This window comes from Sorex araneus, chromosome 1 (genome assembly GCF_027595985.1).
Source record: "Sorex araneus isolate mSorAra2 chromosome 1, mSorAra2.pri, whole genome shotgun sequence".
In the NCBI taxonomy this organism is placed as follows: domain Eukaryota; kingdom Metazoa; phylum Chordata; class Mammalia; order Eulipotyphla; family Soricidae; genus Sorex; species Sorex araneus.
Genome location: NC_073302.1, coordinates 382,051,175 through 382,078,299, shown reverse-complemented (window position 1 = coordinate 382,078,299; position 27,125 = coordinate 382,051,175). Strand labels below are relative to the sequence as shown.

The window sequence follows — 27,125 nt, the reverse complement described above, 5'->3', positions numbered from 1 at the left end:
CTACTTAAAAAGGAAAACATCCCCAGCTGTCTCCCTAAGGGTCCTGTTCATCTTTAGAGTCTTTTCTCTTACCATGGTTACTGCTAAATAATTTGGGATGTGCTGAAAGACGGTCTTGAGACAGAGGAGTTAGCTCAAGTGGTGGAATTCATGGCCAGCAGGTATGAGACTCTGGGTTTGATCCCTGGAAACATATGGCCTCCTACCCCATGCTCTGCCGATGCAGCCCAGGTGACCCCTGAGCACCACCTGGGCCTAAACACTGAATTATTAGGCCTAAGGGGAGTAGCCGTGTGCCCACCACAGCACTACTGAGTATGGAAGAGCCCCATTAAAGGGAAAGGTGTCTTCTAGCAGATGGCTTTATCTCATGGTGATCTGTGAATGCCTCAGTAGACAGTGCCCATCATGCCAATAGCCCAGATGGTTTACATGTATCATGGCATTCTCAGACAATGGAAATCTGCTACAAATGCTTAAAAATATGCATACATGGATATATAAAAGTGTTAGGTTATCTGACCAAAAAATCAATTTGCTAAATATTTAGTTTGAAGTGTTTTACAAAAATTATATGGGAATAATCTAGCATACCCCAAACTGTCATCCATTCAAGGTCTGAGACTGTAACTTTGAGGTTTTATGTGACACCCTACTTTTTTCATTTTGAGGAGGACTGGTTTGGATTTCATGTGTCTGCTGAGCAGCTGAGTGTCATGAAACCAGAGCTATCTTGCAGAAGGCCACCTTCAACTGCAAAACTGTCCAAGCTGCATTAAATCAGGGGTATGTGCCAGTTTGCTGGTCTATAGTAGTGGTACTTTCAGGTATCATTTGTTCTGTTTTTGTTAGTTTCTTGGCTGTTCTCCTTTATAACCAAATATTACATAGCGTAAACCTACGGTACCTTTTGTGTTCTTTGTGAGATTATTTGGCAAACAATACTGAGAAAGTTGCAAGATTAGTGATGGAATTACTTATTGCAATTATAGGATGGCAACCTGGAATTTGTTTCCCATTAAATCAATATTAATTTTGATATGCAATTACATACAGGAATTTTTCCAACTAAAATTATCGATAACTCTATATTCAACAGAGAATTAAAAAAAGATTTTTCAATAATTAACTATCCTTTAAAGTCTGTGACATATATACATACACATTATTATTAGCAAAATTTAATGTTCTCATTGTTTCCCTTTTGTATGTACTTTTGGCTTGTCACTTTTTACATTTATCTAGAATGAGTTTGTGTTATTTTTATAAAAATCTAATTGTAAAGCTTAAAGGCAAAATTCAAGATCATAAATGCCATTATATAAAAATTGGGATACTTTCAAATATGGAAAGTGATATTACCCAGAAAACCAGGACTCAAATGTCATTAGAAGAACCTAAACACTCAAAAGAGGATAAAATCACTGAAACATTGACACAATTGGTTTCTTTTTTTACTCTACCTTGCATAGGTTTTAGTAGGAACACTCTTGGCCCATTAGTAGAAAAGATTAGTAAGTAACTATTAACATAAGAATAATATACTGGAACATTTGTTTAGATGACATTTTTATGACCTGAATGCTTTTGGAAAGTATTGACAAGTCTTATTTAGATATGACCCCTCTACTTAATGTATGATAATGACATTTGCAAGGACTTGTAAATTACTGAGAGAAGAGGAAGAGACAATGAATATCACTTTTTTCAGAAACAAAATGCAGCTTTATTCAAGAGCTCCTTTTTTTTTTTTATACCAATGGCAAGATGACTGATGGGTCGCACAAAAATCATAATCTACCCCAATTTTCTTGGCACCAGAAATCCTCAAATTTGAATGTGCCTCAAAATCCCCTGTGGATCTCATTTAAATGCAGATTGGATTCAGCACTTTTGGGGTGGGACCAGCATTCTGTATTTTCAATAAGCTACCACATGATCCTGATGTTACTGGTCCATGGTCTAAGCAGAATGATTCAGGGAATCTTGAACAGCACCGTTCTAAAGTTAATTGGCCCTCAGAGAACACCGCAAGAATCCTTCCACCTGGTCTCATCGGGCTTTGCTTTAATCAGTTCCTGAAAGAGGCGAGGACTAGAGGAGCAGACTAATTGCCTGAGCAACACTGAAGGTCAAATACAAGTCTAGGACAGCATGCACAGTGATTGGAATATGAAATGCCCCTGATGGTCCAAAGAACTATGAAAAAAAAAATAATAGGGGGGAAACAACGTACACTTTAATCAGAGAGTTAGGATAAACAACAGACTAATAACTGAGAACTGAGTATCTCCTGAGTCTCAAGCAAGAAACTTCTAAAGAACCTGGTCAGATTCTTCTTCGTGAGCGAGTGGGTCCCAGATTCTTTGCCTACATCCCCACAGAGAATGCCAATAAGGGCCACACACCTTTGCTGGGAAGAGAAGCAGAGGGCCTTTCCTGTGGCTTGCATCATTTTTCCTGCTCTGGTTTTATCTTGGAAGCCTTGGGATCGGAGAAATTTTCCTAGTTCATTTTCTTCTTGAGACAAGACTGTTGAGGAAAAGACCAAAAGGAGCCATGAACGACAAGCATGATTCTTATAGAGGAGGAGAGAGAAATCACAAAGTTTTCTTTCTTCCATAGGCAAAGGCAAGGTGAAATTAAATCCAACTGGCTAGCTACAAGGTAAGTTCTTCCTGTCAGCCCATTTAACTTTCATCCTGTTCTTCCATTTGCAAAATCAGAGATCAAATTGACTAGAGTACATCTGTCAGTGTGTTGGGCGCCCTGTAATCAGAACCAGAAAATGACCTCCACACTGATAATGTGCTCCTTCGAAGCTGAAATTATAAAGTTGGTTTGTGTTTGTCAAGTACAACTCTGGGATTCTTTCGTGACTATATATAATGTAGGTTTGGCTTCCTCCTATTTTTCTCCAAGTCTTTTTGATCTCTGCTATCTGAATTACATTCAATTTGATTGCAAGGCACTTAAAATACTTATTATATAGTTTTTTTGTTGTTGGAGGTGGGATAGGAATCAACAGTTGATACGGCATTAGGTTGATGATTAGGAAAATACTCTAAGTACAGAGCCAGAAGAAAATCTAAGTTGGTTATGTCTGAGCTTACTGGTTTATTTATTTATTTAATTAATTAATTTAACCTCAGGGCACACTATTGTGAGATAATGACTGGTACAAGTTTTCTACAGATAGATGTGACAGTAAGTATAACAAGTCATAGAATTGTATGACTATTTTGACACTGCATTTTATTTATTTATTTATTTATTTATTTATGCGTTGAGAGTACCATCCAGCAGTGCTCGGGATATTCCTGGCTCTTCTCTCAGGGTCCGACTACGGGTACACTGGGGGTCATACATGGTGCTAGGGACTGACCTGGGGATCAGATGCAGGTGAGGCAAGCACTTTACGTCTATTTATTCTATCTCTCCAGCCTTATATTTCATGTCTATTAGATGTATGTGCTAAGTAGTAAGATGGGCACAATAGATGTACATACAAGGATAATTATAACATCATTATTTAGAATAGCCAAACAATCTCTCCTTAGAGTGGGGACTGACTGAATACAATACAGTGTATTGATACAATGGAACAGCAGGCTTTTATTCAATCACTGGCTACCAACACACACAACCCCAGGAGTGACACAGGGCTTCCAAGAAGGTTTAATCCTTTAAACACAATGTTTACCACAGACACATTTTGAGCTTTTGCTCTTATTTCACTCTTCTGCGCTGATGCACTTCTATACCAATGGCCCTAAAAATCTCCTTAAAATGCTACAGCCATGTTACAGGAACCACAAACCCAAAGGTGGCAGCCAAGCCGGCTCTTGCTTATCAGCCTGTAATTCTACATTTCAGCACAGAGAGTTCTTAGAATCCGCTCTCCCTGAGAGATAAGAGGACCATCCTCTTTCCTCACCTGTCTCTCAAAATCCAATTCATTATCAAACTCAAGCCCCAAAGCTATGCCCTCTTTAAGGAGCTGACCTGTTTCTCCTTGGCTGCCAGAAGCACCTCTCAGCAGGCCTGTCAGAGAGAGTATTGGGTGCTCCCAGGAGACTAACCTTGTACCTGACAAGAACCTCATCCAAACCAGGGATTTCCTATGCTAAGCATGAAGTCTCATTCGGGGCACTAATTAAATGCTTGTGAGATTGAATTAATTATAATTTTTGCCTTTTTATCCCCATACACTAAATTTGACTTCAAATGCTTATTTAATACTTATGCCATGTTTCTACATCACTTAAAAATTTCCTGTAATGATAGGATGTGTTTTTGGTTTTTTTAAATTCCTTCCTTCCATTTCTTCTCTCCGCTTACCAATATGGAATGCATTCAGTTCTATAAATGAATCTTTCCCTATGGAGCAATTTCACATTTTATTTAGAATGCACAAGCCCATCATCATCTTTTTTACCTTGAAGACTCAATTCACATACAAATGAACACATTATGCTTCAGGCTAGGGAGAAATGAACTTCAGTTACCTGAATGATTATAGGTTTGGAAAATATACTCTTTTCCTAGATCTTTTTCTAAATAAACCTAAGTGCGCTGAATTGCTAAATCAATTTTGACTTTTTCTTTTAATAGACTTTGAACTTAACAGGTTTCACTTCAAGAACTAGACAGGCGGAGCCATTCAGTGGGTGGTGGCAAAAGCCCAAAGCTTAGTGATGACCATTATTTTCTGAGAAAGGATGGTGATCTCTTCATTTTAATTTTAAAATTCAATTACTGAGATTAATTTATAGAACTATAACATTAAGGTGCAACCCAGAGAACTCAAAAGTTTTACTTAAAATGTTGCAGGTAATTTGAAGTTAAGAATTTAGAAACAAAATGTTCCTGTGTCAGGTTGAAGAGATAGTACAGGCCGTACAGCTCTTGCCTTGCATGTGGCTGACCCTGGTTCAGCACGGCAAGGGGTCCCCAGAGTACCAACAGGAGTAATCCCTGAGCACAGAGTCAGGAATAGTCCAAGTACCCTAGGGTATGGCCCTAACCCCATGTTCCCATGTACACACAAACACACACACACACACACACACACACACACAGGCGCACACCTGCACACACACAGACACATACTCAAATGTAAAATGCAAATTTCAGATGTGCCCTTAAAAATTTACAGAAAAACTTCAAAACCAATTTTATGGCTGCATTGATTCACTCTGAATAGACTAATAATCAAATTCATACCAGGCCCTATGATTGGCCCTGGGAATAGAGATATGAACAAGTCACACCAGGTCTCTGCTCTAATGAAGCTTGCATTCTAGGAGAAGGAAGTACAAAGCAAAAACACAAACAGAGAAAATGTTAGAGAAATCAAAGAGGGAAGAGAGAGAATCATCAGTACTTTCTCTTTGCATGAAGGTCAGGAGGACATGGCATCTCTGCACAGGTGACTATGAAGTTGGGGTGAGAAGGGCCCCCCTTGGAGGATTAGGACAGGGACATTATAAGCAGAGGTAACAAGGAGTGCAAATGGCCTTAAAATGGTGGAAAGGACAAAAAGAACAGAAAGAGGGGATCGAGGGGCCAGGGAGATAGTACAGTGGGTAGGGAGCTTGCTTTGCACACGGCCAACCTGGGTTCAGTCTGATCTCCTGCATCCTATATGGTCCCAGGAGTCCTCCAGGAGTGATATCTGAGCACATAGCTAGGAATAAAGCCTGAGCTTAGCCAGTGTGACCCCAAAACAACAACAAAAACAAGGGGCCGGACAGATAATATAGTGGGTAGCTGGCATGCAGCCAACCCAGGCAGGATTCCCAGCATCCCATATGGTCCTCCAAAATCCACCAAGAGTGAACCTGGAGTGCAGAGCCCCCAAACCAAAAACAAACAAAAAGCAAAACAAGAAAATGTGAACTGTACCAATTATGTAGGAATGTATAAGTCATAGTATGGAAACTGGAATTTAAAGGACATTTGAACACTTTTCTTGGACACTTAGACACAGACTTCTTGGCCACTGGGACATTTTTTTTTTTCAGCAGAAAAGCAATATAATCTAATGCACCAGGAATAATAACACAAATGCACATTTTTATGCACTTTTATTTTGAAATAATTATTGGCTTATATGAACACAGTAAATAGAACACAAAATTTCTTTATGTGCTTCTCCTCTCCCTCATGTAGCATCATCTGTAACCACGGTACAATTACCAAAACTAGGACATATATATTGGCACAATACTGTTTATTACTTTACTACCTTTTTTGAATTGTACTAGTTTTCCCATTAAAGTCCTTTTACTTTTTCAGATTCAATCCATGATCCCACATGACACTGGGCTATCGAGTCTGCTTCACTGATTGACAGATCCTCAGTCTAACACTCAGAATACTGGTCAGGGATTTTGCAGAATGTCTCTCAACCTGGATTTGTCTGATTTCTCCAGATTAGACTGAAGTTACCATTAGGGGACAGGAAAAGAGAAAGGCGGTATGCCCTTCTTAGCGCAGGCCATCCGGGCTACCTGGTACCAATATGCAACGAACAAGCTTACTAACAGGTATCTTACTTTATGAATTTATAAATCAATACTCTTATTTCTTTGCTCAGATTCCCCCAGACTTGATTGTTGCATGCAGTGTAGTCAATGGACTGGAGAAAGTAGATGTGAAAGCCAAGAGGTCAGTTAGGAGGCTGGTGCAGTAAATCTACTAAGAATGACCATGGCAGTGAAGACAGAGAACAAAAGAGAATCTGAAAGCTCTTTAACAGACAAGATAGACCAGCATTTGAGACCCACTAGATTTAGAACCGGGAAATAGTGTGTTTTATGTCATGTGGCTGAATTTCCTCATAGCTCAAGACTATAGAGTACTAGAAACAGCTCCAAATCTTACTAAATAGTAACATACAATTTTGAAAACTTTCTTCTAATTCCTGTGATCTTGTTCTTTCCAAAAATAGTTTTTAAAAAAATTACTAGAGAGGGAGAATCATCAATGATCAATTTATGACTACCAGAAATGGGTTTTGCTATAGTCAGAAAAATCTCCTACATCCTAATGTCTGAAAAGTAGGAATTAAATCACCCACGTATGGAAATATACAAACATACTAACAACCAAGTTGACATTTAGCATTTCAGAGATTCTTCTGTTGGTTATAATTTTAAAACAGGTTGACCACAAAAAAATCTTGTTCCCTAATAACCTGCAATCCATTAACAAATGTGCTAACAGAAGTTCTATCAATAAAATATATCAGTAAGTTATCTATCTATGTCTATTTTAATTAAGTAATTTTATAAAAAAAAAAATACAGGGGTGGAGAGATAGCACAGCACTTGCCTTACTAGCAGCTAACCTTGGCTTGGTCCCTAGTACCACATGTGGTCCCACATACACCTCTGAGCAAAGAGCCAGAAGGAAATCCTGAGCAAGCACCATCAGGCAGAGACACAAAACAAAACCAAAAATAAAGAAACAGAACTTATAAGAGAGCTGGGTGAGGACCAAGGAGATTGCTTTAGTGTACGAGGACAAGTCCAGCCTGGGTGAGGCCTTGAGTTTGGCCCCTGGCAGGGCATGCTCGGTCTCCTGAACCTCACCACAGGATCAAGCATTGCTGGAAGCATCCCTGAGACTTGAGCTCCAGTGGGGTGTACCCCTAGTATGAATACAGTAATTGAAAAAAAAAAATTCAAAGTCTGACATAAAACTGAGAAAACCTGCTTTATAGCTAGGAAAATAAATGGCTTATACTTATCCACGGGAGACACACTTTTAAAATTCTTATATCATAAAGGTTGCACTAAATGATAAACAATTTTTGTAAAGAATTTTTGATAAAATTATTACTCTCCCCACTACAAAAAAGGGGCAAAAGACAGACCCCTCTTAATAGTACTTTCCTTCCCGTGCTTCTTAAACATATGGAATAATGTGGTAAGGCAATGTGTGTCTCACCAATATTCACATGAATGGAGTACTTACAACATATTCTCTTTTGATAGAGTACAATTGCTTTAGACAAGTCCAAACAGGTTCTTTGAATCGAGTGAAAGAGCTGTAATAAAATAAAGACAAAATGATAAATGAAACAGCAGTGAAATGATCTCACTGAACATAACCAGAGAGTTTGATCTGCCCACCAAAAGCAAGACTGTATGTTGGAGTTGTGGAGAACTTCACAGAAACTGACCAATGCCTGTCAATATGCTCCTATTGTTTTCTATTTATTGGAATTCATTATCTAAATTAAGATCCAGAGAACAATGATTTCCTCCAGACTGAAGTAATAGCTGAAAACAGAGATCCTAAGTGAAGGGACCAATTATAGGACTGGTAAACCAGAGACCTAACATTCATTCAAAATCTAATTTCTTTTACCACTTGCTATCTTTCCTTTTTCTTTTAATGGAGGATCTGTCAATTAAGGGTCATTTTGAAGATACAACATTAGCTTATTTTTCCATCTTAATGTATTTTATGGCAGGCTTAAACAATTCAATAAAAAGCAAACAAAAATCAGCTGAATGTCTGTCCATTTAGAAGGCATCTGGCAAAACAGTGTTTAGCTAGTAGCCCCTATTTACTCCTTATTTTCCCCAATGATTTCATATGCTGTAGAAAGAAGATACCTAGTGCCATACTATGACCATAAAAGATGAAATTAAGGGAAAAGCATGTGGGCTGTACTGATAAGAAATAACTAGATTTTAAGTTATATTGATCCTTGTCTTTGCTTTAGACACTGAGACAGTTCAAGGAGAGAGAGAGAGAGAGAGAGAGAGAGAGAGAGAGAGAGAGAGAGAGAGAGAGAGAGAGAAAACATATGCTACACACTTTTTCTTCCTGCCTCCAAAAAGCCACCCAGTCATTCAGGGCAAGGTTTTCCATTTCCTGTCTCCTAGTTTATTAGCCATGGTGATATGGTGATTATATTCTAGTATCAAAATGACTTTACTATTGAAGTTAAAGATTATCTGCTTCCTAATAAATATGACTAATTATTTGATTAAAGTAGATGCATAGAGTTGTAATCATTATGCTAATTATGATAAAATTGGGTCATGAGAAACATAAATTTCAGTATGTACCTTTTCATTACATTGCATTCTCAACTGGTTAGGAAAGAGCTCCCTTCATTCTAAGAGACAAAATATCAACATCCATCTCCCATCCTTAGCAAAGGCTTGATAGGAAATATTCTGGGTCACAAGACACCAATACTTAGCAATCACTGAAGGTGTGAGCAAAGAAGCTCAAAAAGTATTTTAGAAGCTATTTTGTTATGACTGTTTAATTTTTAAAATTAAGGTACTGTATATTTATGCAATGAAATGTACTTTTGGAGGGTGTTCAGTATAGTGAATTTTCACAATTGTATACACTCTTGTACCACACCCCCCGGAAAGGTAAACATTTCCACCTTCACAATAATTATCACTACAACTTGTCACCAGAGATTAGTTTTGTCAGCCCTTACATAAATGAGCTGATTTTGAGAAAATAATTCTATGAATAAGGTATTTTAACAAATATTTAAACTCAGTGCAACATTTCTATGCTAACTTACTAATAAATTGTGATGGGCTGAAGCAATAGCACAGTGGGTGGGGTGTTTGCCTTGCATGCCTTCAACTCAGGTTCGATTCCTTCTCCCCTCTCGGAGAGTCTGGCAAGCTACCGAGAGTATCTCGCCCACACAGCAGAGCCCGGCAAGCTACCCATGGCATATTCGATATGCCAAAAACAGTAACAAGTCTCACAATGGAGATGTTACTGGTGCCTGCTCAAGCGAATCGATGAGCAACGGGCTGACAGTGACAGTGAATAAATTGTGATAAAATGGTACCTTATAATACTCAACACAAAACTCTTTCTGTGGCCACTACTGCTATCTAAGCTCATCCATCGGCCCAGCTTTACAGACTCACAATTAAATCTTAGAAGTAATTAACTGGCCACAAAAATTCACAGCAACACAGACTCCTGAAAACTCTGGGGTTGCCTTGGGAATGAGGTGGACTGAGCCGCCGTTCTGCTGAAGCCCCTGTAGCCACACTCACACCCACAGCTGCTGCAACGCGGAAAGCCCAACTCCAGTGCCCCATGACTAAGCTCTGTAGAGATGACAAACTGACAAAAAAATTCCAGTTCATGGACTTCAGGCTGAGAACTCTGGGGTCCTTTTGGAGTGGGGGCAGGCAGCCTCCCCTGCCCCCACCTCCCCATACTTCTGGAAGCCCCGACAGTCATAGCCACATCCCACAACCACTGCCATGTAAACTCAAGGCCTAGTTAAGAATTCTGTGCTTTGAAGCGCATGCGGCCACATCTGCAGCCATGCAACAACTCCAAATTTTTACAACTTACATACCAGTAGGAGCACACCAAATTAGATGGCAAAGTAACATAGAAGTCAATTAAACTCAATAACAAAAACATTAACACAGAAGGTTCTTCAGCAGCTACAACAGCTTAGTAAACCCTTGAACAGGATTTAATGACCCCCTGGTGAGATATAACAAACTTTCTTACTGAAGTATTTTTCTGATAATTCCAATAGCCATTTAGTTGTAACAAGTAATTGTCACTGTCACTGTCACTGCCATCCCGTTGCTCATTGATTTGCTTGAGTGGGCACCAGTAATGTCTCCAACTGTGAGACTTGTTACTGTTTTTGGCATATTGAATATGCCACGGATAACTTGCCAGGCTCTGCCGTGCAGGTGAGATACTCTTGGTATCTTGCCGGGCTCTCCAAGAGAGTCGGAGGAATCAAACCGCCGAATGCAATGCAAATGCCCTACCTGCTGTGCTATCGCTCCAGCCCATCTATAGTATGTAACAAGTAATATGAAATAAATTATTTTGATCCTACTAAGGGGCAAGCTTAGGGGGTGATTGGGAAAATAGGAACAATAGTGAGGAAGGGTCATATTGGTGGTGGGATTGGTGTTGGAATATTGAATACCTATAACAAATGCATCATGAGCAACTTGTAAGCTAGGGTGTTTAAATAAAGGGAAAATATTTTTAAAGCTTTCTATTTTAGCAGAATCAGTGTTAGGTTTTAGCATTTAACTAATAATATAAGAACACATCAAAGTTGTTTTTGTCATTTTACATGTTGAATTGATTAAATCTTTCTCTGACATCAATATCAATATTTCTTCTTCAACAAACATCTCTCTAATATGTAAAATTTAGTCATAATTAACTACTTTGGATAGTAGGTGCTTATAATAGCAGTTTCATTAAAGAATAGTTGATTTAGTAAAAATGCTGCTGTAAGAATCAAAATATAGGTATAAAAGTAGTCTATCTTATTTAAAGTACTAGTAATTAACACAATGTTTTTTTACACTAATGCTTGTATTAACAAGGTTCCTAAATGAAAAGCAATCCTGTTAGATGTGAATATCATGTGTAACCCAGAATCACTTCAGCTCTATTTAAAATACCAAAAATTATAATATTTGCCTTCTGGTTCTACTATTCTCCACTGCAATAATCTTTATTTGAATAAACCCGTGAAACCCAGTTTCCTCTATGGGAGTGATTCCAATGAAAGAGTATCAGATTAATATTAGTTGCATTAATTTGTATACTATGCTCAGTTAATCCTGACTGACTGAATGTATCTGGTTGAGGGTACAACTTTGAATAAGGTTGAAGTGTAATCTGACCTCCCAGAGGTGGTGGGCATAGTAGGACAAATAAACATTTGAGACAATTCCATGAGAGAATAATTGGTCACTGTCACTGGTCACTATCATCCTGTTGCTCATCAATTTGTTCGAGTGGGCACCAGTAGCATCTCTCATTGTGAGAGTTATTGTTACTGTTTTTGGCATATACAATATGCCATGGGTAGCTTGCCAGGCTCTGCCATGTGGGCGCGATACTCTCGATAGCTTGCCGGGCTGTCCGAGAAGGGCAGAGGAATTGAACTGCCGCATGAAAGGGCTGGCCTCATGAAAGGCAAACGCCCTACCCCTGTGCCCGAGAGAACAATTACTATGAACATTAGTCTTTATCCTGGTTCTACCTTCACATCTTTAGAACAAACCTTATCCTTTCCACAAGACAGACTTTCTTATATAACTGAAAACCAACACATGTTTTAAACCTATTCTGAAGTAACTACATCTGTTCTGAAGTAACCACAGCTTCCATCCTTTTCAGAAGACTCTTTGAAATCTTGTCTTATTAAATGTGCAGGCATCCCCTTAGCTTATGTATTTAAGTTCGTAAGTAATTCTAATTCTTATCAGGACACGCAACATATTTCTTCTCTCAGTGCCCTACTATACAAAGAAGTGGTAAGCATGCTTTTTCTATTTTAACATGTTGATGGAAGTATCTATAAGGCAGAGTACTAGTGGATGTTCTACCAGTTATACTTTAGGATCAGCCGGATCTGAATTCCACACATTGTGATATTAACTAGTCTAAGCAAATATCTGCTTGCTTGTTTCATTCTAGAATTTTTTTGAATACCAGGCTTATTGGACTCTGTTTTATAGAAGTTTGAAATGCCATCCTTTTTACCCCTTTTATTTACTGTAAAAATTTGCTGACCCTAGTGTTGATAATATCAATAGTGTCAACACTTTGCATTAATTAAAAAAAGAATTTGTGTTGACAATTTGCCACATGACACGCATTCCAACAAAGTGCTTGAAAAATGAACTGTGACTTACTGGTGGCTATGGAGAATTTGGAAGTTGAAAATAAATGCTAGATTGAATTGATCTGATCATCCATTTTAATAAGGAGCTGTTTGTGTGCATACATTGTCAAGCAGGACTTCTTGATGATTGCCCTCAAGATCACAGCACAGGGACTCTCAGCAATAAAGCACTCACCTCTAGCTTGGCATCCAGATCTGCATCAGATGCAACAACATGTTCATCTTCCTTCTTCCCTGTGGCTTTAATGAATGCCTGTTTTGTTTCCCAATACTTCTGCTGCATCTTATTTACAACTGACTTATCTTGAGCATATCGATCCTGCATGTCCCAGGGATAGCTGCTAAAGATAAATTTTTAGAGTTCATTTAGCCATGACTTTCAAAGATTAAGATGTTCCATTATGAAGAAATGTAGCTAGGCACATACAACATAAGCGACTATGTAAATGCTTTTCCTCAACTCTAGAACCACACCCAGTTGTTACTGAAGGCAATTCCTAGAGGTTTATTTAAGGACCACTCTTGCTGCTGATGCTGAGTGGGGGGATGGGGGGGCATGAGGTGCTATGGACCAAACCCAGGCCTTCCGCATGCCCTCTGGACCTTTGAGCCATCTCTCCAGCCCCTATAATTCCTTTCTTATATGATTGTTGAAAAAAAAATGTTAAAACAAATGCTAATTTTTTCCCTAAAATCTTAAAAGTTAGTGAGGAAATCAAACTTTTTTGGCTGGCTTAAATAAGGAACAGAGTTCAGATAACAGATTGGATGCACACCTTTCAGAAGTGGAGAAAGTGAGACCCAGTCAGCTGGCTGGCTTGGCTCAGTGCCCCAGTAAGTCAGAGATAAAGCCAGACACCAGTTCTCTCCACTCCTACAGTTCAGGCACCACTGAAGTGATGGCAGAAAAGCAGAGATAAGAGCTGAAATATAGCATGCTTAAAATCTGGCACAAAGGTACCTAAGGAATCAAACTTACAGAATCAGAGAAGAATGGTTACCAGAGGTAGGGAGGAAGGGGGAAATGAGAATTTGCTTATGGAAGGAAATAAACTTTCAAATATTGAGGCTGAATAAATTCTAGGAAAATTAGTACAATATTATGCCTATAGTTAGTACAACACTGTTCAACTTAAAAACCTGTGAAGAAGGAGATCGAGTATTCTTAACATGTTAAAAATTTGAATTAAAAAAAATTTTCAAAACATTAAATTTTTTTGATATTTACTTATAATCTTTACATTTATAAGCAAATGCTTGTATATAGAAGCCATTGTTCAGAAAAACATCATAATGGAAAACAAACTTATTCACAATGTAATTCTCATATTATTGTGCTTGTACATTTTATTTTATAGGCCCTGGGGCTTTCATTATTCATTTTCTGCTATGATTATTTCTAATCCTCTAATGAGTTTGAAAATTACAAGTTGAAAAAGTATGTCTATGCTGTATTCATTTGTGGAGTATAGAATAACATCATATGAGGCTGACACCCAACAACAGTAGATACAAGGGCCACGAGGATTGCCCCATAGCTGGAAGACTGCTTCATGTGCATAGGGGAGAAGGCAGATGGAATAGAGAAGGGATCACTAAGAAAATGATGGCTGGAGGGAATCAGTCGGGATGGAAGATGCGTGCCGAAAGTAGATAATGGACCAAACATGATGGCCTCTCAGTGTCTGTGTCACAAGCCATAATGCCCAAAAGTAGAAAGCATGGGGAATATTGTCTGCCATGGAGGTAGGGGGAGGGTGAGATAGGGGGGTTATGCTGGGGCAATTGGTGGTGGGGAATGTGCACTGGTGGAGGAATGGGTGTTTGATCATTGTGTGATTGTAACCCAAACATGAAAGCTTGTAACTATCTCACAGTGATTCAATAAAAAAAAAAAATTTTTAAGTATGTCTGTGGGGCTGGAGCAATAGCAAAGTGGATAGGATAGGATGTTTGCCTTGCACACGGCTGACCCAGGTTTGATTCCCAGCACCCCATATGGTCCCCTGAGCACCGCCAGGAGTAATTCCTGAGTGCAGAGCCAGGAGTAAACCCTGTACATCACCAGGTATGACCCAAAAAGCAAAAAAAAAAAAAGTATGTCTATGGATATAAAAATTCTATTTCAAATATTTAAACTACGCATAAAAATAATGAGAACAACTCATTTGTGTAATCTTTTATTTTTATTTTTTTTTTTTTTAGTTTTGAAGTCAACCTCAGAGATAATTAGGGCTTTTCCCTGTCTCTGTTCTCAGGGAATCACTCACTGTGGGGCTAGAGGATCATATAGGGTTCGGGGATCAAACCCAAGTGGGCTATGCCCTCTACTCTCTCTCCAGTCCCTAAATTTAAAAAAAAAAGAAAATAAATAGTCTAAAATCAGCAATCAGTAAAGGTATTATTTGTAGATAACTTTGGCTGAGAAATTTTCTATTTTGAAGGGGCTAAAATTCCTTAATGAAGGGTTTTAAATAATCATTTAGCATATGGCCCTGAAGAGATGTCATTATGTCTGATACTTAATTCTGTGCCCTCTCAGAAGAACATAGTGATATATATTGGTTATATATTCTATTTTCAACTTATTGTAAAATCAAATATTGTGCAGATCAGAAATACATATATGATATAGCCATGCCTTATTTCTGCACAACATTCTTGTGTACAGTATTTGAAAATGTTCCTTTTCCAGTAAAAATAGTTTTACAAGGTTTGTGAAGGATTTTGATTCAAAATAAGGATTCTGTGTGTGCAGGGGTTATGGGTGAAATCAGTACATGGCCAGCAGTACATGTCGTGAATGTCTGGGGACTCAAATTTACTCCTTCACACCACAGAAATGGGTCCCCAGCACTAATGCACGTAGCTCTGGATGCCCCCAAACACCGCCCTGTGGGCACACACACTGCTTGGGAGGTATTGCAGCTTTTAAAGTTTCATATGAAAATAAATAGTATTCATGAAGAAATTGGAAAATTACTGAGAAAATAGTAATCTGTAGAAGTGGCCAGAGTACCACAAATATTGACACAAAGTTTGCCAATGGCACTCTGTCTCTCTCCGTGCGGTTTTCACTCTGCCTGAAACTCCCACAAAGGACTCCCACAAGTCTTACCTTCAACAAATACTAAATTTCTTTAAACCCATCCACAATTGGGCACTGAGAGGTGCCAGGACTGTGACCAGAAACAAGACTCACTTTCTGGGGCCAGAACAATAGTACAGTAGGCTGGGCATTTGCCTTGCATGCTGCCGTCTTGATTTCAAATCCCCTGAGCCCCATATAATCCCTGGAGCACAACCAGGAATAAACTTTGAGAACTACCAGGTGTGGCCCCAAAACAAACAAAAGAGATCTGCTTTCAACTTTTAGTTTAAAAATGCCTCTATCTCCATACTTGAAAATTTATACTCTTCTTTGTAGAATTTACAATATGCAGTTCACATATTTATTCTTAAAGATGAGTAAGGGATTCAGATGGCTTTCTTAGTAAAAGTTCTTTACAAGTGAGAAGGAATATTTAAGGTGGTTCCTGCATTATTTAAATGATGTTTTGTGATTCAGTCCCAGGCACCACAAAAATTAAGTTTTATTATGTATCTGCATCAGAGGAAACAGGAGGAAAAACACGTACAATTTATGTAAAAGATAATCTCTTTATAGTATTTACATGAAAAGTTTGGGCTGGAGTGACAGCACAGCGGTTGGGCTTTCACCTTTCACTCGGCCGACCGGAGTTCCATTCCTCTGCCCCTTTCGAAGAGCCCGACAAGCTACTGAGAGTATGGAGCCCGCACGGCAGAGCCTGGCAAGCTACCTGTGTGTATTGGATATGCCAAAAAAAAAAAAAAAAACAGTAACAATAAGTCTCTCAATGAGAGACATTACTGGTGCCCGCTCGAACAAATCAATGAGCAACAGGATGACAGTGATATGAAAAGTTTAGAAATAACCCCGAAACCCTGCCCAAAATGTGGTGGGTTTTTTTTTTTTGGTTTTTTTTTGGGGGGAGGGGGGAATGGACATTTCAAGAAAATAGGGTATTTTTTGCTGTTTCATTGTTTTTTGTCATAGGTTAAAGACTTAAAAAAAAGTCAATAAAATATATTAGAGATCTAGTATATTTAACAAGTGCATGGCCCCTATTATTTAACAAGTGAGAAATCTCAGGTTTCTAGATTAAGAATCTTGCCCAAATTACACTGAATTAAAATGCAGGCCTGTAAGTCCCAGGACAATACCCATTTCAAGGCTCTCTTGCATTTCAGCATCAAATGCTAACATGGGAGAGTGAGTAGGAGAAAGATTTGGGTGAAGGGTCCATTTATTGTGGCTCTCCGATGTCTTTTAGTTGCATGACTCCCTACTAATATAAGAGTATTTTTATATTAGTTGACACATTAACATATTATCACAGGGTAAAGTCATCCCCTTTCTTAATGAGGCAAAATGGAACCACCATGAAACGTTAACAGCCTTATATCTTGGTTGAAGCTGTCAAATGGGCACACTCAGAGGAGCTAAACCCTTTAGCCGTGATTTAATTACTTCCAAATGCATTTCATTTTAAGAAATGCAAAAAAACCTTTTCAAGTTTAATATTTGCTATTAGGAGGACTGAGCTCTCTGACTGCTTCTCTGAGAGGATGTACTAAAAAGCACGTGCAGATGATATAATAATTGTACATTTAAAAAATGAAAATAGGGGCTGGAGTGATAGCACACTGGGTAGGGTATTTGCTTTGCATGCAGCCAACCCGGGTTCAATTCCCAGCATCCCATATAGTCCCCTGAGCATTGCCAGGGGTAATTCCTGAGTGCAAAGCCAGGAGTAACCCCTATGCATCGCTGGGTGTGACCCAAAAAGAAAAAAAATGAAAATATAAACCAAAAAATACAAAGTAGATAAAATGTGACAAAAATCTCTAGAGGTCATGGAACAAAGAATTCAGAAAAATGGCTTGACGGTCTTTGTAAGAGGTTGAACATGCTGCTTGGATTTAACCTGTATTTTATTCAACATCATCTACTTCAAAGACATTCAATTTTTAAATGTTTCTGAAGGTAAAATGTTATACATTTATGAATACAAGCTGTGCATTAGTTAATTATTTTATTGGTATCCTCCTTGGGGCCATATCTGTTGGGGCTCAGGGAAGCCCTGTACTCAGGTAACATCCCTGACAGTGTGCTTGGGGTCATATGGGGTCCCAGGGACCAAACTGCAATTGGCTGTGTTCAAGGCCCTACATGCACTATCCCTCTGACCTCAGTAATGATTTTTTTAATGTATCAATTATAATTGGAAAAATTCTGGTAAGAAAAGCCATCATTACACTTTTAAGAAAAAATAATATGCAAATGAATTTCCTAGCAACTAGAGAATTGTATGAGAATTAATAACAGTTATTTGGTTTTCATTTTCTCTAGCAGGGATATTAAACTTGACTATATTCAATATAGTCAATACTAGACACTATTAACATGATTTTCCTTCAGCAGACATCTACATAGTTATACTAGGTGCCTCTTTCATTAGCCTTAGTTTAGAAAAGACCACAAATTGCTCACCATTTGTGTCCTGACATGTTTTCTTTGTCTTCTACTGTTGATTTGGGGAGAAAGGGCAGGGAAAAAAAGCAAAAGAGAATAAGTTATATTAAAAGCTGATATAAAACAAACATGTTTAACATTTACAAACTATATTACAACTATTTGTTAACCTGATATATATATATAAAAAAACTTAATGTCAATTCTAGTTAATTTTCAGAGACCAAACACTCTTAACAGTAACAATTTACCATGGTGCTAGAATAATGCATTTATATAACACTGGAAGAAATTTCCTAAACTGAGTTTAAGAGGTAAGCCCAGTGAATTTTTTAAAGACTTGTAAAATACTACACAAAATAAGACTGTAGCTGCCTCCAAGATGTGATCCCGGGGCCGCACGTGTGTGTGGCCTCTCCACAGCTGCATGACCGTGACTCCAGATGCCAGCTAAATTTTTCGGCATGGGCAGCTCCTTGTAGAATGTCTCCAGACTGAGAACTAAGCCGCGGCCCCATGCCTACCCAGGAGGGGAAAGGTATTTCTCTCTCTCACCTCTTCCTTGCCAGGGGTGAAGGGCGTGGTGACCGCCATATTATGACGACCACAGATGGGGTTTACAACCTTGCAATGATCCAATATCTGGAAGAAATCTCCCTGGACTTAGCTGCTAAAGTACAGAAATCCAAAACCTCATATCTCTTCAAAACAGGTCTGACTCTAGTGGGGTACTACTAACAATAGTAGTGAGGTTTGTGTTGAAATATTGAATGTAACCAAAGTAAATAGAAAGTAAAGTGAAATTAATCAGTTACAAGGTGGGAGCGTGTGGGGGGTGCAGGATGGGAGGTGTACTGTGTTCTTTTTTTTTTTTTTGGTGGTGGTGGGATATGAGCACTGGTGAAGGGATGGTTGTTTCAGCATTATATAACTGAGACTTAAGCCTGAAAGCATTGTAATTTTCCACATGGTGATTCAATAAAATAAAATTCTTTAAACAAAATGAGACTGTAACAAGCAAATAAGCACTGTTAAAGTATACATGAAATGTATTATTACATCATGAAAGTATAAACTGCTCAGAAAGGAAAAACACAAAATTCCGGATAGCCAGTTACCATGCTTTGAGAGGTGGTGGGGGCAGGGTGGTTATACTCAAAAGGGATAAAGTAGACTTCAACTGTACCTATAAAGTTCTTTATTAAAGTGTGAGGCGCATATATTGATGTTTACTTTTTATGAACTTGGAATACTTTGTAATCAGTATTACTAAAAGAAAAAAAACCCGACATATTGCAAATACTAAAAACAACCACAAATATTCATAGGCTAAATGAGATATCAAGAATGGTATAAAGGAGGAAGAACATGATTCCTTTCAGTTTTACCAGATCAGCTCTCTGTTTTCAGCATATTAGTAAAGATGGAAGATGTTGATGCTTTTTCCGCCTACCCTTTTTAGGCCCAATCCTCCATGTGAGCCAACCTCAGCAGTAGAGTCAACCAATGATGCCTCAAATAAGCCCACATCTATCTACGAGTTCATGTAGGTGAACTTCCTACTAAAATGGGTCACTGGCTCCCAGAGAGAGCAGTCAGAGTATAGATGCCTATGGCTCAGCAAGTTGTTTTCCCTCTGCCTCAGGAAGCACCCTAGCAACCTAGATCCTATAATAATTAGCTTCCCCAGGTTTTCCAAAAATGGCTTAGAGAAAATCACTGTATCACTGACATCCCATTGTTCATCGATTTGCTCGAGCGGACATCAGTAACATCTCCATTGTGAGTCTTGTTGTTACTGTTTTTGGCATATCAAATATGCCACGGGTAGTTTGTCAGGCTCTGCCATGTGGGTGAGATACTCTCAGTAGCTTGCCAGGCTCTCTGAGAGGGACAGAGGAATCAAACCCCGGGTGGGCCGTGTGTACGGTACTACCCGCTGTGCTATCGCTCCAGTCCTATATCTCACACTTTCTACAAAAGTCAATTTAGAGTGGATTAAAGACCAGGATGTAAGGGATCATGGTTATGGTAGCACTGTAGCACTGTTGTTCCACTGTTCATCAATTGAGTTATTCAAATCCCAGGTCTTGGGTATGAGTACAAGAGAAGAAGGAGAACCTTTCCTTCAAGTGTCTGGATACCTCAAAAGCTACCAGCTTTTCTCTTCCTTCTGGAAGGCAGCCTGGCTTTAGGACAAGTAGCTTTGCATCATGTGTCCTGATGAGTAGGCTTTGCCCTCCACTCAGTAAATCAGAAAGATCACACATTCTAGTCCTTTCACCAACCACATCAAGGCTTCAATGCAAGTATATGTGACTTGACTTAGCTCAAAATCTCCAACAAAATTTCCCATAAAGAGATATTCTAGAAAGTGAAACCACTATTTTTTAAGCTTCATTTCACCATTTTTATTTCATTTCATTCTATTTCACCTATTTACTATATTAAGATAACTGATACTTTTTATTATGGCAAAAATACAGCATAAATGTGCCTTCATAATTTAATCAATTTTGTTATTGTTGTGGGGTGGGGAAGCATGCTGGGTTCTGGGGACCGCTCCTGGCAATAACTGGCCTGGCAACACAGGCCCAGATCTGCAGTGGTGTCTGGGCTGGCAGTGAAGAGACCATCAGAGTGACCTTGGCAGTGCCCATGGTACTCAGGGGACCAGTCACAAGCACTGCTGCAAATTGCACTGGGGGCTACATATATTCAAGACACATCCTCTAGCCCTCTGAACTATCTCCCCAACCCCTTCGTAACAATTTTTAAGCTCAGTACTGTTCAACAGATCTCCAAAACAGTTTCCTCTTGCTTTACTATCCTTTTCTATCATAGTAAAACTTCCTCTTTCCTCTTTCTCACAGATCCTGGCAACTACCATTCTACTTCTTCCAAATTTTGATGACCTTAGACAGTTTCATAAGTGAAATCATAAATCAAGTATTTATACTTTTGTGTTTGGTGCATTTCACTAAGCCTAATGGCTTGAGTTTCAATCAGGTATCATATGACATGATTTTCCTTCTTTCTTAAGGCTGAGTACTCTTGGACTACACGTACCGAGCATACACTACTTATCTATTTGCCCAGAGATTTAAGTCACGTCCACTTAAATCTTGGCTACTATGAATCATGCTGAAATGAATATGAGTATGCAAATATTTCTTTTAAATTTTTATTGAGGTATCATAGTTAATAATACTATCAAAATAACTATTTTACACTAATCCCTCCACCATTGTTTCAAGAGGCCTCCACCACCATCCCTGGTCCCCACCAATCTCCTTCTCCACCCCCCAGTTCTCAGTTCTATTGTTCACATCTCCATGTTTGTTTGTTTGCATTGGATATTTTCTAATTCTGTTGTTTCTTTAAACTGAACAAAAGCAAGGCCATTTGGTATTTGTCATTTACTTTCTGACTCTGTTCGCTTAGCTAACACCCTCCAATTCTATCCAAGTTACAGCAACCTAAAAAATTTCATCTTTTCTCAAAAGTCTTTGCAAATTGCAAGTATTTCCTCAAGATTCTGTCCTAAACCCAGAAGTAGACTTGCTAGATTTTAAAGTGATTGTGTTTATTTTTAAAAACCTACAAACTTTTGATTTTTGCTTTTTAATCCACATCCAGTGATGCTCAGGGATTATTCCTGGTTGTGTGTTCCGGTATCATTTCTGGCAGTGCTCCAGAGATCATGTGTAATGCTAAAGATCAAACTGAATCTGGGTCAAAAGTGTATAAGGTACACACACACACACACACACACACACATATATATACTATCTCTTGACCCATTTCTAAGTGTTTTTCCACAGTGCACCAATTTACAATCCCATCAATACGGCTCAAGGGTCTCACAGTATCAGGGTCAAAGCAGGGTTGGTCAGATGCAAGACAAGTGCCTTAACCCTGAACTAAGTCTCTAGCTATTTTCACATGAACTTTACACTTACCAATATGTTTAAGTTGAGATAAGCCACATTAAGAGCTCAGTGGTGACATGTGTCAAAAAGCTACCATATGCGATAGATAGCACAGCCGTTGGGCATTTGCCTTTCATGCGGCTGACCCGAGTTCGATTCCTCCGCCCCTCCCAGAGAGCCCGGCAAGTTACCGAGAGTATCAAGCCTGTGTGGCAGAGCCTGGCAAGCTACCTGTGTGTATTGGATATGCCAAAAACAGTAACAATAAGTCTCTCAATGAGAGATGTTACTAGTGCCTGCTCGAACAAATCGATGAGCAATGGGATGACAGTGAATTGAAATCAACTGGGCATGTATGAGAAGATATACTCTTAACAGGAAAAACAAGCATAGAAACATATAGATCCAAGAGACTTAACTTTTGGCAAGGGACATATAAAAAATTTTTAATTGCCTCAAATGCTGGGGGAAAAGGCAGCTCAGACAGAGAACAGAACACCAAGTAAAGGGTGTTTGGAGGACCAGTTTGGGTTAGGAGATGCCTGCAGAATGTAGACTATAGATCAAACACAATGGCCACTCAATGCCTCTATTGCAAACTACAACACCCAAAAGGAAAGAGAGAACAAAAGGGAATATCCTGCCACAAAGGTGGGGTGGGGAGGGAGAGATGAGATGGGGGTGGTAGGAAGGATACTGGGATCACTGGTGGTGGAAAATGGGCACTGGTGGAGGGATGGGTACTCAATCATTGTATGACTATAACGCAAGCACAAAAGTTTGTAAGAATGTAACTACCTCACGGTGATTCACTAAAAAATAATAAATAGAATAAAAAGATTTTAATGAATTCTTAAATTCTGTTATAAAAATTTTGTTTTCTATAAATACCAATTTAGTTTATAATCAGCTATACTTTAATTCTCAATTATGCAAATCAGTTCTCTAATTCAGCCACAAGACACTTATGAAACAAGCTCAAAATGAAAGGTATCTTGTCTTGAACTTTTCAATAGCAAAGAGTTTACCCTGGGAGATAAAAAAGAATAAATTATGGACTCTGAGTACCATGTTAAGACAAAAGCTCCAATATTGTTCAATTCAGCACACCCTAACAACAGGTACGCTTTTTTCACTAAGCATAAGACAAAACACAATCTTACAATAATTACAACTCAGAAGGGAAAGAGGAGTCTGCAAGTTGACAGGATTAATGAAAAGCACATTCCAAATATTAAGAGTGGGGAGTCAGTAAGTGCATCTCTGTGCCTAATAGAGAGGAAAATATATCACTGATCCGAGGTGGGATTGATGCAGATGTCAGCACCATCCTCTTAGGTGACACTGAAATACCAAATCTGCTCTCAGTATTTCTCCAGGATGTACCAATGAGAACAACCATAACAATTCTCAGCCTCAGCCTCACCCTTGGAGCTGAGGGATGACCTATGGAGAGACCTAAAAAACATGGACCAGGGAAACTTGAAATTATGTATGAGAGTTTTTTTACAATAAGTAGGCTCATTTCTCCTTTTTTTCTTTAAGTTTTCTATGTTGACTTATCAATTTTATCTTCCACTGTGGACCAACTGCAATGATTACATTTATTTCCTATAGCCATTTAAAACATATTATGAACACAATGGAAGGCCAATACATAGCAAAAGCTTAACAAAAATACTCTGTAGTTCAAAAATGCAAAGCAAGCCTGGCTTAAACAAAGTCTGATGTTCTGCTATAAAGTAGAAGAGTCATTCCATCCATAAAATCTGATGCTAATACTGGGATGCTCCTGAGGGTGGGGGGAGCAGGAAGGGGGAAAGTATTTCATTCCATACAGGCTGCCTTTAGCTACACTGAACATTTGGTCTGGCTTAGAACACTTTCTCTGATGATTAGCTAATGGCACCTCAGATCATATTTGATTTAGGCAAAGAATCTAAAATGCTTGAGCCAACCCTTATCCAAAGTAAAGGTAAGATAGAAGTTATAATTCACCACAATGATACTCTTAGCTCACAAAAATGTCTTGAGGAGCTTCCTCCTAAAGCACATATCCTGTGTTCTGTGTCTTCGTTGCAATCGTTTATATCTAAAATCAATTTCCTTTCCAACTTAAGCCATAGAATTTTCTTTTCTACAGAGTGAGCACATTTTCTAGTAGGAGTACTAACTGAACTTGAGTCCAGAATCCCTTTTCAGGTTTCTGTACTGAGCATATGGCAGATTTTCTTAAACTGTAAAATGGAGCTACTGCCAAATACATCATTTTCTTCTTTAATTTATTCAAAATGCCTAATTTCTAATGAAAAACTTGCCACTAGAGTTCTTCTGTTCTGTTATACACAACAGCATTTAGCTTCATTTGGGAAGTTGGCCATTTCCCCCATACGGAACACACTTCTCAAGGGAACAAAGCAGTGTCTTCCAGTGATGTGGGTGCAAAATGGTACATTTGAATCATCACATAGTAAAATAAAATCACTCATTCCCAAACATGAGCTTCATGGCACTACAAGTCATGAGTCTAAGGGACAAATCTGTTCACTGTCCAACATTCCTGAAACCAGAATGCAATCCTGTAAATGCTGTCAACTGTTTCCTGGTCATTTTTCTCTTCTCTTGAAATGTAAAGTGGTGAAAGATTTCATGACAACAGCTTCTTGCAGTTGGTCAAATACAGTAAAATGCTTGAAAATTAGATTTCAGTAAAATTGCTCCTCTTATATGCCATAGACTTCTAGGGATTATTTGTATGAAGAAAATGAAGAATCTAAAGTTAGACCACAGATGTTGCTTTGACATGGGATAAAGGCCAGGATGGAGGAAGGTGCCTGCAATTAGTGTTACAGCAGGGAAGGGCTCAGAGCTGCCTTTTAACATGGCTCCAGAATAAATTTCTTTCTTTCCTTTTTTTTTTTTTGCTTTTTAAAATTTTTTTTTAAAAAATTTTATTGAATCACCATGAGATAGTTACGAGCTTTCATGTTTGGGTTACAATCTCACAATGATCAAACACCCATCCCTCCACCAGTGCACATTCCCCATCACCAATATCCCGGAAAATAAGTTTCTAATCAGTTGCCAGCTAACAAAGAACAGGGGAGGGAGGGAGGGGGAGAGAGAGAGAGAGAGAGAGAGAGAGAGAGAGAGAGAGAGAGAGAGAGAGAGAGAGAGAGAGTTTAGAATATGTGCATTGGGGAGGAGGTGGGGAGAGTATTAATGCAAACAAGAGAGACAGGAACATACAAGTTCTTCCACAAAATAAACTACACTATGTGTATGTTCAACAGTAAACTGCTATGCATTACTATAAAGACAAGAGATACGACTAGGGAGACATGAGACCAATATATGAAATATCTGGGGGCATCTCTTGCCACTTTCAACGTTCACATATATTCTATGACCTCTAGAGGGCGGATGCTTAATGGTGTTTCACATTTCCTGAGTGCTTTCTAGGTCCTATATCTTCATTAGTGTCCACTGATGACTATAACATAAGTAGGTATCCCAAGGCATGTCTCTTGCATCTAGGTTCCAAACTGAGGATACCAATTTCTACATTTTCCTCTTCATACCATCTCCCCATTATTTCAAAGATCAATTTGAAAAAAAATCAGAGTTTTCAGTATTATGTTTTGTCTTTGGGTTTATTTCTCATCTGCACTAATCTCAAAACCAATGGGAGTTGAGATGCAGTGAGTCCTTCCCTCTTAAAATATAAGCCTGTGATCCAGAGATGTGAGAGTGACTAACAGACCCAAAAGAACAAACCCACTTTGCTTCCGAGCCAGGGCCTCAATCCAGGTTTCTCAAAGTTTGCCTAATGAACTGAAGAAAACACATATTTGGCAGAGGTCCCAGGAACTAAGTTAAAAAATAATTTAATGCTTCCACATTTCTCTTTGCTCAAAGTAGTCTTCATCTTTCCCCCAGAGTTTAATCTCTAGTCACTTTCTCTTATGTCAATAAAGTTTCTATAATTTCCCATTAACAGCAGTAAGCATATGATAAGTTTAAATAAAGTCCCAATAGAAATAGGGAAAATCCAAAACTATTCTTCCAAGCATAATTTACTAAATTTATTATTTTTTTCAGCTTCATTTATCAAATGGTGCTCATACATCGTTGTCAAAAATAGACCTCGATGAAGACTGAGAAGTCTTCCATTTTTTCCATTCTTTAAAAAGATAAGTATTCATTCATGTTATAGTTTTGTTTTGTTTTGTTTTGGGTGGGGCCACACCCAGCAGTGCTCGGGGATTACTCCCGGATCTATACTCATCAATCACTCCTGGTAAAGCTCAGGGAACTATATGTGGTGCTGGGGACTGAACCTGAGTCAGCCACATGCAAAGTGCCCTACCTACTGTACTATCGCTCTGGACCCAATTCATGTTATATTAGACTAGCTTTTGTGGGTGTTTTTCCTATCTCTCTGGTGTTACACAGTCTTTCATTTAAGATTTTGATAAGGTTATGACTGCTTGAACATCCCCTATAACTTAAATGAATTCTGTTTCTAGTTATATGTGTCCTGCAAATGATTTTTGACATTTCATATATTCATAAGTTAATGTAAAATTATGATGTCTTCATTTTGTATCAGCAATTCTTACAAAAGGAAAACAGAAATCTACCTTTATTCAGCTAGGAAAAGATAGAAGAGTTATTATTATTATTATTTTTTTAATAATGCAGTACTGCTAAGGAAGTTATTATTAAAACCCATCTATAATGAGATAAAAAATTTGCATTTCTACTAATGAATTGGGGTGTCATAGGATATTTTTAAATGCTCAATTCATTCATATTTCAGAACAGTTCAAATATTAGATGCAGACATAGATTAATCTTGGTGACTTCCTAAACTCATGTAGATCACAAATTACTCCTGGCTCTATGCTCTATCACTCCTGGCAAGGCTTTGGGGATCATACAC

General features: G+C 38.5%; 1 protein-coding gene across 9 annotated transcripts in view; it reads right to left on the bottom strand.

Moving 5' to 3' along the window:
- Positions 1-27,125, bottom strand: part of ICA1 (islet cell autoantigen 1) — a 158,941-nt gene that overhangs the window by 116,634 nt on the left and 15,182 nt on the right. For 3 of the 9 annotated variants that reach the window (XM_055138441.1, XM_055138431.1, XM_055138487.1), the window contains exons 2-5: positions 18,267-18,300; positions 12,867-13,032; positions 7,984-8,056; positions 2,409-2,532 (exon numbers count right to left, since the gene is read on the bottom strand). In XM_055138441.1, the coding sequence (XP_054994416.1) occupies positions 2,409-2,532; positions 7,984-8,056; positions 12,867-13,032; positions 18,267-18,283 (380 nt within the window). In that variant the 5' untranslated portion in view covers positions 18,284-18,300. Of the gene's footprint in view, positions 1-2,408; positions 2,533-7,983; positions 8,057-12,866; positions 13,033-13,467; positions 13,583-18,266; positions 18,301-27,125 lie in introns of all 9 variants that reach the window. The other 6 variants (XM_055138463.1, XM_055138454.1, XM_055138451.1 and 3 more) reach the window with 4 other exon arrangements.